General features: G+C 45.0%; 1 protein-coding gene across 7 annotated transcripts in view; it reads left to right on the forward strand.

The window, feature by feature from the left end:
- Nucleotides 1-3740: 3740 nt before the first annotated feature.
- The window catches only part of plekha5 (pleckstrin homology domain containing, family A member 5), an 89569-nt gene continuing 79653 nt past the window's right edge, over nt 3741-13656 (forward strand). For all 7 annotated transcript variants that reach the window (XM_058416856.1, XM_058416858.1, XM_058416857.1 and 4 more), the window contains exons 1-3: nt 3741-3901; nt 4061-4137; nt 4824-4881. In XM_058416856.1, coding sequence (XP_058272839.1) covers nt 3810-3901; nt 4061-4137; nt 4824-4881 — 227 coding nt within the window. In that variant the 5' untranslated portion in view covers nt 3741-3809. The remainder of the gene's footprint in view (nt 3902-4060; nt 4138-4823; nt 4882-13656) is intronic.

Here is a 13656-nt window from a genome sequence, read left to right on the forward strand (position 1 = left end):
GGAGTCCTTTGTTCATCCTCAGGATCTCACTCTGTCAACCTGGATCCGGTGATAAAAAGCTGTCAGTGTGTGTATATTGATTGTGGGTGCACAGTAGCAGCATTAGTGAATGGTCCTCTGGGCAGGAACAGGAGAGGTTTCACAGCACAAGCCTGGTGTGTTTCAAGATGGCTGCCTATTGTTTGTTAAATGGTTGACTGCTCTTCACTGCTACAAGCTTAAACACGACAGACAGATGGCATGTGGCATCATATCACCCAGATCTAACCGAAAGCATTACTATAACCTGCACAAAGGCTGGTGGGGGTGGGGGGTTACAAATCATCCAATAAATAACTATCAGAAAGTTCAGAAGTGGAATCGGCCAGGTGAATGAAGAGCAGGAGCTCTAGGACAAGACATCTGAAATAAAGTACTGAGTTAATTCATTTCACTTACATTTTGCAGAAAAAAAGTAAAAAAGATCTTATTAAGAATGTTGTATTTAAAAATAACAAGAAATCAAATATAAGATTATTAAAGGTGTTCTGAGACAGTTGGACTGGTTTCAAGCTTTATATTTTCTTCTTATACTCAGTACTGCTCTCTTACACTGACTTCTTCCTGTCTCTGTCAGTGAGTCTCTAAAAGCACAAAACACCCAGAATTCCCGGTAATAATGAAGTATATAATATGAAATCGTAGCCATGTTACTGAAATACATTGAAATGATTTCCTCCTTAGAACATGTTATGTTTATTGATCTACACTGAGACCGATGAGTGTGTGTGTGTGTGTTTCTTGTGTTAGCAGCAAAAAAAGAACTGAAATAGAGCTGGAATAATGGGTTAAACAATGCTGATAAAGCTAATGACTGGGTCTGGGGCAATACACACACACACACACACACACACATTGTGCAACAGCTCCTGTAGGGCCAGGGCCAGGCTCAGAGGAGCACCATATGCTCACTGATGAATGCAGAGAGAGAGAGACAGAGAGAGAGAGAAACAGAGAGAGCGAGAGAGAGAGAGAGAGAGAGAGAGAGAGAGAGAGAGAGAGAGAAAAACAGAGAGCGAGAGAGAGAGAGAGAGAGAGAGAGAGAGAGAGAGAGAGAAACAGAGAGAGAGAGAGAGAGAGAGAGAGAGAGAAACAGAGAGAGCGAGAGAGAGAGAGAGAGAGAGAGAGAGAGAGAGAGAGAGAGAGAGAGAGAGATCTTTGCATGCTGCTGAGAGTCTTATTTTAGTCACTACATGCACTTGAGAGTGCGACAAATAACTAGCTCAGAGTCGGTGTGGGAATTTGTAGGGTTCATGTTACAGACTCATTCGTACATGAATATCGGCTTTCTCAGTGAGTCGGCTATCACATATCTGAGCTCAGGGTCAGCCATGAAAGGGATAAGGGGGTTGCTTGAGGGCCCAACAGTGACCCCTAACCCCTCTGTGGTACTTGTGGTACTTATGGTACAAAATGACAGAGTGTAAATGCAGTGAGAGATCTAATTTGATGCCCGATTAGTGACTACACACAGATCAGGACGAGGGAAAGTATCATGTGATTATTTTTTCAGAAACTCTTTTCAATGAAAACAAACAGTAGTGGAATAATAGACAGAAAACAGTGAGGGGGAAAATAGCTTCTTTTTATTAGCATAGACAAAAGATTGGTATATAGTATGACCAACACAAAGCTTTCACAAACAGAAGGTAGGTCAAAATGCTGACTGTGTAAAGACTAAAAACTCATTCATGTGGTTGAGGCACTGAAAACACACTGTATGCTAAAGGGTCTGATGTGTTAATATGAATACATTAACTTCATAGTGCTGGGTTTCTCATCTGGCCAGGAAATGTTTAGGCATTTTAAGCACTTCTGTGAATGTGCACACACACACACACACACACACACACGTATTAACAATTGCAGTTAATTATAGAACAGAATGTTGGACATTTATCTGTTCATTGTTGTGGAAGACTGGAATTAAAAGCATGGAGACGTGAAAACATGAAATCAAATGATTATTTGTTCCCTGGAGTTTGGCTTGTTGTAAAGGGATCATGGGATTTTTGGAGTAACCCATAAAAGGATGTTGAGAGTCAACCCCCATCAGAAAACCCATTTTCAGCAAAAGAACAGAAAGTTGTCTAAAGCCAGCACTCCCAGTCCTCCCAGTGCTCTGTTATGACTCTTTGTTTAATGCATAAATGAAATGTAGCTGCTGCAGCTTTCTCAGTTCCTGCTTTATTGAAATAAATGCACTCAACAAGTAATTGTGTCGATTAAACGGCTTAAACTGAATAAAAAGAGGGCAGTGTTTATGGAGTATAACATGGGATGGGTTTTAATTAAATCCTGTGTGATGGCTAAGGAGCTGCTTGCCCTTTATCATTACCTCTGACTGGGTGTAAATGAGCACTTTTAGTAGTTTTGGTGACTAATTATAACTCGTACATGGATAAATATTACTGGGTTTAGCTACAAGACATAGTTTATAAGAGAACTGAGCTTCCAGTGGCTGGAGGACATGAAGAAAGAAAAACAACTTGATGGCTGAAGAGTTAACTCCAGCTCGCTTCTCCTTTTCCACTCCCCTCTGACCTAGTGATCCTTTACCAGGCAGCAGGGAGTAAGAACAAACACACACACACACACACACACACTTTTCTGGACAAACAGACCACAGAGACAGTGGTGAATAAAAGGAGAGTAAGCCCCCTCTGCAATAAAGTTTTAATAATATGTAGAAACACTAAGTCATGACCGGTCAGATATAATGCTGCATATGACTGACCTCAGAGTTTTAATTTCTGTGCGTTCAAGCTCCAAATAAACATGGATGCCTTCCCCTAGGTCATCTTCTGTTAGCAACAAGCTAAAAAGCAATTTTAGCAAGCTAACAGCTAATAAGTGATTTTAATAGAACAAGTGTTTGTGATGTTCTGCTAGCAGCCATGTGGATTTGAGGTCACCTGCTGAGGAACCTTTCGAGACCACACACAGAACACACACACATTGTTGGTTGTTAATAATGTAAATTTATTTACTTAAAGTTCATTTTGTTACAGTTAAGGAACATTTCCAGAGGTTCAGTAGATGAGGTAGTGCTCAGTTATGTATCTGATACAAAGTAATGGAAGAGTCCAGTCTGGCTGGACGGTTCCAGAACTGGGAGCTGTGGAGACCACGACAAGCAGCCAAAGAGGTGTTTTACGAATAAATTACGAGTTTAGTAGAACACAGCATAGATTCTAGACAGTTTATTAAAATAAACGACTGAATGAGAAGAAAGTTCTGTTGTAGCAGTTTATCCCTTTATGATGACAAACAGCTCCAGGTGCTCCATTAGAGCTTCAGTCACAGTACAGACATGATGGTTTATTCAGTTATATACTGTTCAAGCTTCCTTCAAATAACACCATTTAATGGTTAATGCATTCATTAATGTGAGTGAAATACACCTGCATGATTTAGGGTTGATTTGATCCATGAGATAAATTTTATTTCCTGTTTGCTTATGCTAGATAAATGTGATCTTTTATCTTGTGGGTTCAATCACTACATGTACAGCTTGTGCAAGCGTTACTATGACGTGTGACAATATAATATAATATGACACGATATTAAAAGAAAATATATAAAAGAGAAATGAAATCATGAAACAACATTTTCCGTCATTTATTTTGTATAAAAGAAGTAGTTTTGGCTCGCGCTCGCGCACAGCGCCGTCGCTCCGGGTCGTTGCCGTGCACGCGCGCCGGCGGCGGGCACGCGCGGCTCGTGCACCGCGGCTGCTGGCTGCTCCTCAGTTGTAGTGGAGTGTAGACATGGCGGCGGATCTAAACCCCGACTGGCTCTCCTGCCTACCTTCCTCCTGGAGTTACGGGGTGATCCGGGACGGGAGAGTGTTCTTCATCAAGTAAATATCATGTGGATTTAAAAACCTTCGGATTTGTGGGGGGTTTTGGGGGGAAGGGGAGGGGGGCTTGAATGCGAGCCTCCCGTGGTGGCGGACGAGTGTTTCTTTCTTTTTCTTTTTTTTTTTACATGCTCTTATTTCTTTTTTTTCACCCAACAGCGAAGAAGCAAAGAGTACGACTTGGCTTCATCCGGTGACCGGTGAAGCGGTCATTACCGGACACAGGAAAACTCCAGGTAATGCCTTATTTTCCGGGAGAGGGGAACGGCTGTGTGTGGAAGACGGAGAGAGAGAGAGAGAGAGAGAGAGAGAGAGAGAGAGAGAGAGAACGGAACAGAACAGAAGTCATGACGGAATTCTGCAGCAGTAGACGGACACACACACACACACACACACACACACACACACACACACACACCGTCCCGGTGCTCCACACTCACGTCTTTAACAGCATTCACACGGCCAGGGGTTTGGCTCTGGCGCCCAGTCACGTCGGTGTGGCTGCTTTGATTTACAGCTTACATCGCAGCGTGTATTCAGCTGACAGCCCACACACACACACACACACACACACACACACACGCGCGCGCGCGCTTTTAATGTGGCCTACGCGTTACAAAACCCCCAGCGACTCTTCTCACTGGTGTGATTGAAAGCCCAGAGCTTCAGCAGCCTTCCATCTGAGGCGTGTTTGTAAACAGAGCTGTGGTCCACTTCCACTTGGACACTGGACCATGGTGACGGTGTGTGATGATGTGTCTGAGAGTGGCCTGAAGCACAGAGATCCCCTGATCCGGAGCACAAACACTGCAGATCTGGGGCTTCAGGACCAGGCTAGCTCTTCTACACACACACACACACAAGCCTAGACCATGATGAGAAAAAACGTCTAATCTTTCCTGTTTATTTTTTATCCCTTTAGATTTACCGACCGGATGGGAGGAAGGATATACGTTCGAGGGAGCGCGCTGCTTCATCAAGTGAGTCTGATTCGGAGCTATTCACTGATCTTCCTCTCATCTCATGGTGCTGTTTGTGTCTGATTAGAGGCTGTGATTTCAGAACGCCGCGCCTACACACACGCGCACACACACACGCACACACACACACACACACACACACACACACACACACGTCATGTCCCATCGTGCACTGGAGGCACTCGGGAGAACTTCCTTTCCTAAGTGAGCTCGGTGTTGGTCTCCTGCTGGTGACTCAGTTGTGGGTTTGGCTGAACAGGTTCTTCTTGTCGCTCCTTCTCTCCCCGAGGACCTGAGACTTATTCATATTCACTCTGCAGACTCCTGTTCGAACTCTGTTGGTTTAAAAAGTCTGAACTAGACTTTTAACCCTGCAATGCAAATGTGTCCATGTTCTGATCACACAGAAACATCACTTTCAGGGAAAAAAGGCATTTTTGTGCAGCATGTGTATGTTACACACACCGGGTGCTGACGCTCGTGTCAGGGGGAAGTAGCTCATGCTGGCAGGAAGCCAGGTGATGACATCACAGACTGATTTGCATACAGATCTATAACATCTCATAACTTATTGTTTCCTTGAATGAAGAATCCTTTGGTCTGTTTATATTTACAATAGACTCCCATGTCGGTCAAGGTAGACTAAAGGAAGTGGGAGGAGTCAGGTAACGGGGACACAGGAAGTAATGTGGTTTTTATTACTGGAAATATTACCAAGAGGAGTGAAGGATGATGATCAGTGATTTCTCAATGAAAACAGTGGACTTCAGTGAATGGATTTTGGGATTCGTTAGTAATTGGACGTTTGGTAATCATTAGTGATTGTTAGGAATCAATAGTGACTAGATGTTAGGATTTATTAGTGGCTGTTGGAAGTGATTAGTTACTGTTTGTTGGGAATAATTGGTGATTGGACGTTGGGAATGATTAGTTACAGTGAGGGAAAAAATGATTTGATCCCCTGCTGATTTTGTACGTTTGCCCACTGACAAAGAAATGATCAGTCTGTAATTTTAATGGTAGGTTTATCTGAACAGTGAGAGACAGAATAACAACAAAAAAATCCAGAAAAACACATTTCAGAAAAGTTCTACATTGATTTGCATTTTATTGAGTGAAATAAGTATTTGACCCCTTTGCAAAACATGACTTAGTTCTTTGGTGCCAAACCCTTGTTGGCAATCACAGACGTCAGACATTTCTTGTAGTTGGCCACCAGGTTTGCACACATCTCACATCTCAAGGAATTTGGGCCCACTCCTCTTTGCAGATCCTCTCCAAGTCATTAAGGTTTTGTGGCTGACCCTTCAGCTCCCTCCACAGATTTTCTATGGGATTAAGGTCTGGAGACTGGCTAGGCCACTACAGGACCTTAATGTGCAGGACCATGTTTGACGGTGGGGATGGTCTTCTTGGAGTCATAGGCAGCATTCCTCCTCCTCCAAACACGGTGAGTTGAGTTGATGCCAAAGAGCTGGATTTTGGTCTCATTTGACCACAACACTTTCACCAGTTCTCCTCTGAATCATTCAGATGTTCACTGGTAAACTTCAGATGGTCCTGTACATGTGCTTTCTTTAGCAGGGGGACCTTGCGGGCGCTACTGGATTTCAGTCTTTCACGTCGTAGTGTGTTACCAATTGTTTTCTTGGTGACTGTGGTCCCAGCTTCCTTGAGATCATTGACAAAATCCTCCAGTGTAATTCTGGGCTGATTCCTCGCCGTTCTCATGATCATTGAAACTCCATGAGGTGAGATCTTGCATGGAGCCCCAGACCGAGGAAGATTGACAGTCCTTTTGTGTGTCTTCCATTTGGGAATAATCGCACCAACTGTTGTCACCTTCTCACCAAGCTGCTTGGAGATGGTCTTGTAGCTCATTCCAGCCTTGTGTAGGTCTACAATCTTGTCCCTGACATCCATGGACAGCTCTTTGGTCTTGGCCGTGATGGAGAGTTTGGAATCTGATTGATTGCTTCCTTCTGTGGACAGGTGTCTTTCATACAGGTAACGAGCTGAGATTAAGAGCACTCCCCGAGAGTGCTCCTACTGTAATCTCAGCTCCTTACCTGTATAAAAGACACCTGGGAGCCAGAAATCTTTCTGATTGATAGGGGATCAAATACTTATTTCACTCATTAAAATGTAAATCAATGTAGTGTTTTTCTGGATTTTTTTGTTGTTATTCTGTCTCTCACTGTTCAGATAAACCTACCATTAAAATTACAGACCGATCATTTCTTTGTCACTGGGCAAACGTACAAAAATCAGCAGGGGATCAAATCATTTTTTCCCTCACTGTACTGTTTGTTGGAAATCATTATGGATTGGACGTTGGGAATAATTAGGGATTGAATGTTGGAAATGATTAGGGATTGGATGTTGGGAATCATTAGTAATTGGACGTTGGGAATCATTAGTAATTGGACGTTGGGAGCATACAGCATACAGTTGGCCCTTCAGTGAGTGTTTCCCCACTTGGAGGTGAATTGAGTGAATCTGCTCCCTCACCCTGTGTGACCTGCAGCAGTGCAGTGAGCTGGTCAGCAGTACTGAGTGCAGGACAGTTGATGAGAAAGTGGAAGAGAAGGAATAAGCTGATGTGAGAGTCTCAGAGTTCAGGACATCTCAGTGATGGTGGGATTTAAAGTGGCAGTGATTGTCTGGGGGCAGGTTTGTATTAAGCAGAAGTTTTTGTTATTCGTTTTGTTTGCACACTGCACACCCAGAAAAACAAACCAAATATCCAAAAGAAAACTGGCTGTATACAACTCAGAAATCTTACACTGGGGAAGAAGACTGAAGAAATCTTTTCTGTGTGTGAACTCAAAACATCCCCCAGTCACACCAGATCTGGCACTCAGTTAATTCCTAGATTATTGTGTAATTATAGAAGGTGTTACTCAATCTGTTATAAATCACTGTATAACTAAATATCATTCAGATAATTATATAAAACAATTGCTGGAGAAATGACAGGATAATTATTTTCTGGTTTTGTTTATTGGTCCAAACAGAAGATGTGAGATTTCTGCAGCTGTACTGCTCTGTCCTGTGTCTCTTTCTGTAATTCTGCTGATGATCTGATCTCACTGTGTAATTAATTCACAAGGCAAAGTGAAATATTTGATATAAGGTTGATATCGCTGGGAGAAATTTCAGGAGAGGGAATAAAAATGAAAAAAAGTGTTGTTTATGAATAAATTAAAAAAGTATATGTGATGAATCTCTATGCTGCATCATTTATTAAGTGATTTATTACATATCCTGATGACTGTATCTTTTCCTGAGCAATCTCTGGATTGATGCTGGACCCCTGACCTCCATTTCCGTCACTCTGGTGATTTTGTGTGCGTGTGGTGGTCTGTTTAATTGCCCCTCAGTTCCTTTCCTGTGAGTTTGAGTCAGTAAGTGATGAGTGTGATTTGTGGTCTAGCCCTTCCCCCTCATCCCTCCGTGAGTAGTAAACGCTTGACTGGAGCGATTGGGCTCGGACAACAGCAATCACTTTAATGTACGTTCCCAGGCCGGACGATGAAGGTGCTTGCCTTTCTCTCTTCTCTCAGCAATTCTTCACCAGATAAGAGACCTTAAGTCCAGAGAGGCTGTGTATCGGTGTGTGTTTTCCACCACAGTGCCCCGGCGTGTATTCCCCAGTGATCTCAGATCACATCAATCGCAGTGACTCTCAGGGCCGTGCAGCACGCCATCGCTTTCTTCCTGTTTTTTGATAGGGATTATCTGTGAATGCCTAACCACAAAGCATGTACAGATTCCACCAGGCTGACTGTGGCTTCCTCAGAAGTGTTTTTTTGTCAATAAAGTCTTTATGTTTATCTAGAAGTGAGGCTAAGCCTGGTGACAAGAGAAATGACAAGCCACATCTTAGCTCAGCATAAAAGCCCAGATCCAGCCAGCGCCCTTTGACCGGTGACTGTGTGCACCAGAGAATTCCTTCAATTACAGCAGCAGAATATGGCAGACAGCCAGAGATTGAGAACGATATGGGACCATTCATTAATCCAGCTTGGGGGGAAAAAACACCCTCATGAAGAAGTGGGTTTCTGTATCTGTGTATTTCACTCCTGGTTTTGCACGTGGCTGCGCTTTCAGACGTCCATCAGCGTCTGCCGTTCGATTCCTAAATCGAGCACGCCACCGTGCCGAAAAGCCATCTCTTTTCTCCGACTCTTCTGTAACGTGGCCTGAAAAGCACACTGCAGATGCATATTCATCAGGCTGCAGTCTGAGGATCTGCTTTTTTCAATGTCACCTAGGAACAGTATTGTGATTCAGAGATTGTCTTCACAGCAGCTGCTCTGCAGCAGCAGGAGCTCATATGTGATTCCTTCTGTCCCTCTTGTTCTCTGGTCAGAGGAAAAGATGATGTAGAGCGTGATGGAAGTGTGTGTGTGTGTGTGAGACCTGGGATTGAGTAGCCAGGGATGAGGAACGAGCTTCACCAGTTGCATCACAATGCCAAGGGTTTGGTGTTCAAACTGAAATCCACTTGTCCTGCTCCTACCACGGTATAATCTCCTATATATTCACCTTTATGGCAATGCCTCATGTGATTGAATCCTCTCCGTTAGCTGTGGTGCTGAGATCTGTCGTAATTTCACGACTGTAGAGAAGATTCAGCCTTTATTTGGTCACTTTCTTCTCAGGAAGTGGTTCAGTCTGAAGATGTGTCAATTATACCATGGGATATTAGAAAGTTTAGTTACCTGGAGCACTGTACCTGGTTACTGATCACCTGGTTAATGAATCAAATACACATTTGAGCAGTTTTTATCTACACTGTGGTCTTGTTGCTTGTGTGACCCATAGAACTTCTGATAAGCAGAAGATCCAGCAGACCCTGTGCACAGGTACACTTCCTGTGCTAACTAACTCTTTTTAAGGTTATTTTGTTAGTTTCTGACTCTATAAGGTATGTCATTTTTTGTGATTACCCCCTCGTGATGTGATGTGCACTGGTCTTCTCCTGACTCCACCAGTCTGGCACGGAGATTTGACCCAAGTGTATCTTTAACCAGAGAGCAGTATTATTCAGCTGAGATGAAACCTCAGGTTTAAGAGCTCTGTGTGTGTGTGTGTGTGTGTGTGTGTGTGTGTGTGTGAGAGAGTGTGTGTGTGTGAGAGAGAGAGAGAGAGAGAGAGAGACACACACACACACACACAAAGGGAGAGAGAGAGATAGAGCGCGAGAGAGACAGGCATCAGGGATGTCCAGACCAAAGGAGTCTCATAACCACTGTTTACCTTCATCCTTGTGTTAGTATCAGGATATAAAGATCTTTATTTGGCCATACAGGAGATTATTTTCCATAAACACCTGTTAGTTCCATGCAGCTCTTTGAATAAGCTAATGTAGTTGTAATAATATTAGATTAGATCATATTGGAGTTCACAAGTAAATCCGGTTGTGTATGTAAATGTAATATACACCAGTGAATAAGCCGAAGATTTCAGCGCAGGCTACTGTGTGGAAAATATTATCATTTTTCCCTTTCGAAGATGGAAAACGGTGACAAGATCATTACCACAGGCGCACCAGGCGTGACGTGCTGTGTAAAACTCCTCTTTAACGTTGGCACAAAGTGCTGACAATACAATCCACACCAAATCACTGGGCACTGAATCAAAAGCGGTAGAGAAGAAGCGGCAGGAGGCTAGCAAGGTGCCATGGAGCGTCTGTAGAGCCGGCAGACGTGCTGTTTGCCAGACGGCTGAATAATCAGAGGAGTGGATTTGAGAAACTTCACTAATACTTCCTTTGTTGGTCCCCGTTACCACGGCTACGCTTGGCAAGGTTTCATGCAGAGGCTCCACCCCACAGCTTCCAGGACTTCAGAGCTCGAGTTGCTGTGGTCACCGAGATCCCGAGCCATGAGTAGCGTGACGATGAGTAGCAGCACTTCCCCGGAGGTTAGCCGCTGTTATTTATTGTTTAGTCTGATGATTAGTGTTCACTAAAGAGCTCAACAGCCAGCAGGAGAGATGATGGAGCACTGATTAATTTGATGCTTTCCTCTCTGAGCGTGTGTGTGTGAGAGAGAGAGAGCTGGATTTGCTCAGAGGAGTGTGTGATGCTGACGCCGGTCTGCTCCGTCCGTGGGTCTGCTCCGTCCGTGGGTCTGCTCCATCTCTATGCTGAGGCTGATTTATATGTGGCTCCAGTGAGAAGGTCAGGAGGAAGGATGGGGTTATTTCCACACCGCTGGTCTTCAGAGCTGGTGTCCACTTCAGTGACCTGTCTTCAGCCTTTGGTGATGATTTCTGCTTCATCTGAGTAAAACCTTCTCTGTATGACATCGTGTTGGGTTCATGATCGTGCCAGAGAAGCACCCAGGGAGGCTGTACTGTGTTTGTGTGTCATTCACACAGTTATGACCTACCACTAAGACCAGCCTCAGCTCTCTCTCTGTCTCGCTCTCTGTGTCTCTCTCTCTCTCTCTGTGTCTCTCTCTCTCTGTTTGTGTGTCTCTCTCTCTCTGTGTCTCTCTCTCTCTCTCTCTCTCTCTCTCTCTCTCTCTGTGTCTGTGTCTCTCTCTCTCTGTGTCTCTCTCTGTGTCTCTCTCTCTGTCTGTCTCTCTCTCTCTCTCTTCGAGTTCAACCAGAAGGAGGTCTTATTTTAATTTGCTGCTCTCCTGCCTGCTTCTCTTTGAACAGTCTCTAAACACGTGTATTTCCTCCGTCTGTCCATTCCGGTGTGACGGGAACGTGTTAACATGGTCCAGGAGAACAGCCAGAGCTGGTTCTGTAATGATTAACAGTGAGATGGTACAAAAGTGAATACTCTCTTCACAGCTTATCACTTCAAGGCCTGTCGCTCTACAGCAGCGGTGAGCACCGGCAGCTCAGGAAACCTTTGACCACTGGGTTCATACTGATCCTGTGCCACATGGAAGCCCTCAAACCACACAATGCAGAATCATCCATTCACTGGGAGTAAATATCAGGTGTGTGATTAGTATTCAGGGTGTAGCCGCTGCCCCTGCTGCCCCCCGCTGCCCTACCCCAGCACGGTGGCTGTCCCTGCGGCCGTGTGGACGAGCCCTGCCGTAGCTGCAGATGAATCCGGGATCAGTTTGGAGCTCGGCGAATGTGAAATCTGAAAAGGTCAAGGCGCATCAGCAGCAGCATTAAATAATGTTTATTTATATCTCTCTGAGCTTCACGTACAGACACCGTGGACACCGAGCGCTTCAGATTAAAGCCTGCTGAAGAACCAATGGGAAAATAAAGAAAGAATTAAAAATGATGAAAAGTCCTGAGACTGAACTGTCTTGTGTGGGCTGCTGAGAATTCTGCAAATATGCTGCATGTTTTATTCATTTTCTCTATTAGTGTTTTACACACACACACACACACACACACACACACACACACACACAGACACAGCATGACTGTGATAAATGGAGTCAGAGTGTGAGTTTTCAGTGACATGTAGCTGCTTTGATGCGTCTCAGGTACCAGCAGTGTCTCTAACCCCAGACTCTCCAGGTGTGTGTATTATAGACGTGGCTCTTACAGTAAATCTCCCTGTGCCGTGTTTTCCTTCACCTCCATGCAGTCAGGATTCAAAGTCTGTGTGTACCCAGCGTCTGTAGTGTGTGTGTGTGTGTGTGTGTGTGTGTGTGTGTGTGTACCCAGCGTCTGTAGTGTGTGTGTGTGTGTGTGTGTGTACCCAGCGTCTGTAGTGTGTGTGTGTGTGTGTGTGTGTACCCAGCGTCTGTAGTGTGTGTGTGTGTGTGTGTGTGTGTGTGTGTACCCAGCGTCTGTAGTGTGTGTGTGTGTGTGTGTGTGTGTGTGTACCCAGCGTCTGTAGTGTGTGTGTGTGTGTGTGTGTGTGTGTACCCAGCGTCTGTAGTGTGTGTGTGTGTGTACCCAGCGTCTGTAGTGTGTGTGTGTACCCAGCGTCTGTAGTGTGTGTGTGTGTGTGTGTGTGTGTACCCAGCGTCTGTAGTGTGTGTGTGTGTGTGTGTGTGTGTGTGTGTGTGTGTGTACCCAGCGTCTGTAGTGTGTGTGTGTGTGTGTGTGTGTGTGTACCCAGCGTCTGTAGTGTGTGTGTACCCAGCGTCTGTAGTGTGTGGTGTGTGTGTGTGTGTGTGTGTGTGTGTGTGTGTGTACCCAGCGTCTGTAGTGTGTGTGTGTGTACCCAGCGTCTGGTGTGTGTGTGTGTACCCAGAGTCTGTAGTGTGTGTGTGTGTGTGTGTGTGTGTACCCAGCGTCTGTAGTGTGTGTGTGTGTACCCAGCGTCTGTAGTGTGTGTGTGTGTGTACCCAGCGTCTGTAGTGTGTGTGTGTACCCAGCGTCTGTAGTGTGTGTGTACCCAGCGTCTGTAGTGTGTGGTGTGTGTGTGTGTGTGTACCCAGTGTGTGTGTGTGTGTGTGTGTACCCAGCGTCTGTAGTGTGTGTGTACCCAGCGTCTGTAGTGTGTGTGTGTGTACCCAGCGTCTGGCGTGTGTGTGTGTGTGTGTGTGTGTGTACCCAGCGTCTGTAGTGTGTGTGTGTGTGTGTGTGTGTACCCAGCGTCTGTAGTGTGTGTGTGTACCCAGCGTCTGTAGTGTGTGTGTGTACCCAGCGTCTGTAGTGTGTGTGTGTACCCAGCGTCTGTAGTGTGTGTGTGTGTGTGTGTGTGTGTACCCAGCGTCTGTAGTGTGTGTGTGTGTGTGTGTGTGTGTACCCAGCGTCTGTAGTGTGCGCGTGTGTGTGTACCCAGCGTCTGTAGTGTGTGTGTGTGTGTGTGTGTATGTGTGTACCCAGCGT

The sequence above is a fragment of the Hemibagrus wyckioides genome, linkage group LG19 (genome assembly GCF_019097595.1).
Source record: "Hemibagrus wyckioides isolate EC202008001 linkage group LG19, SWU_Hwy_1.0, whole genome shotgun sequence".
Lineage (NCBI taxonomy): Eukaryota > Metazoa > Chordata > Actinopteri > Siluriformes > Bagridae > Hemibagrus > Hemibagrus wyckioides.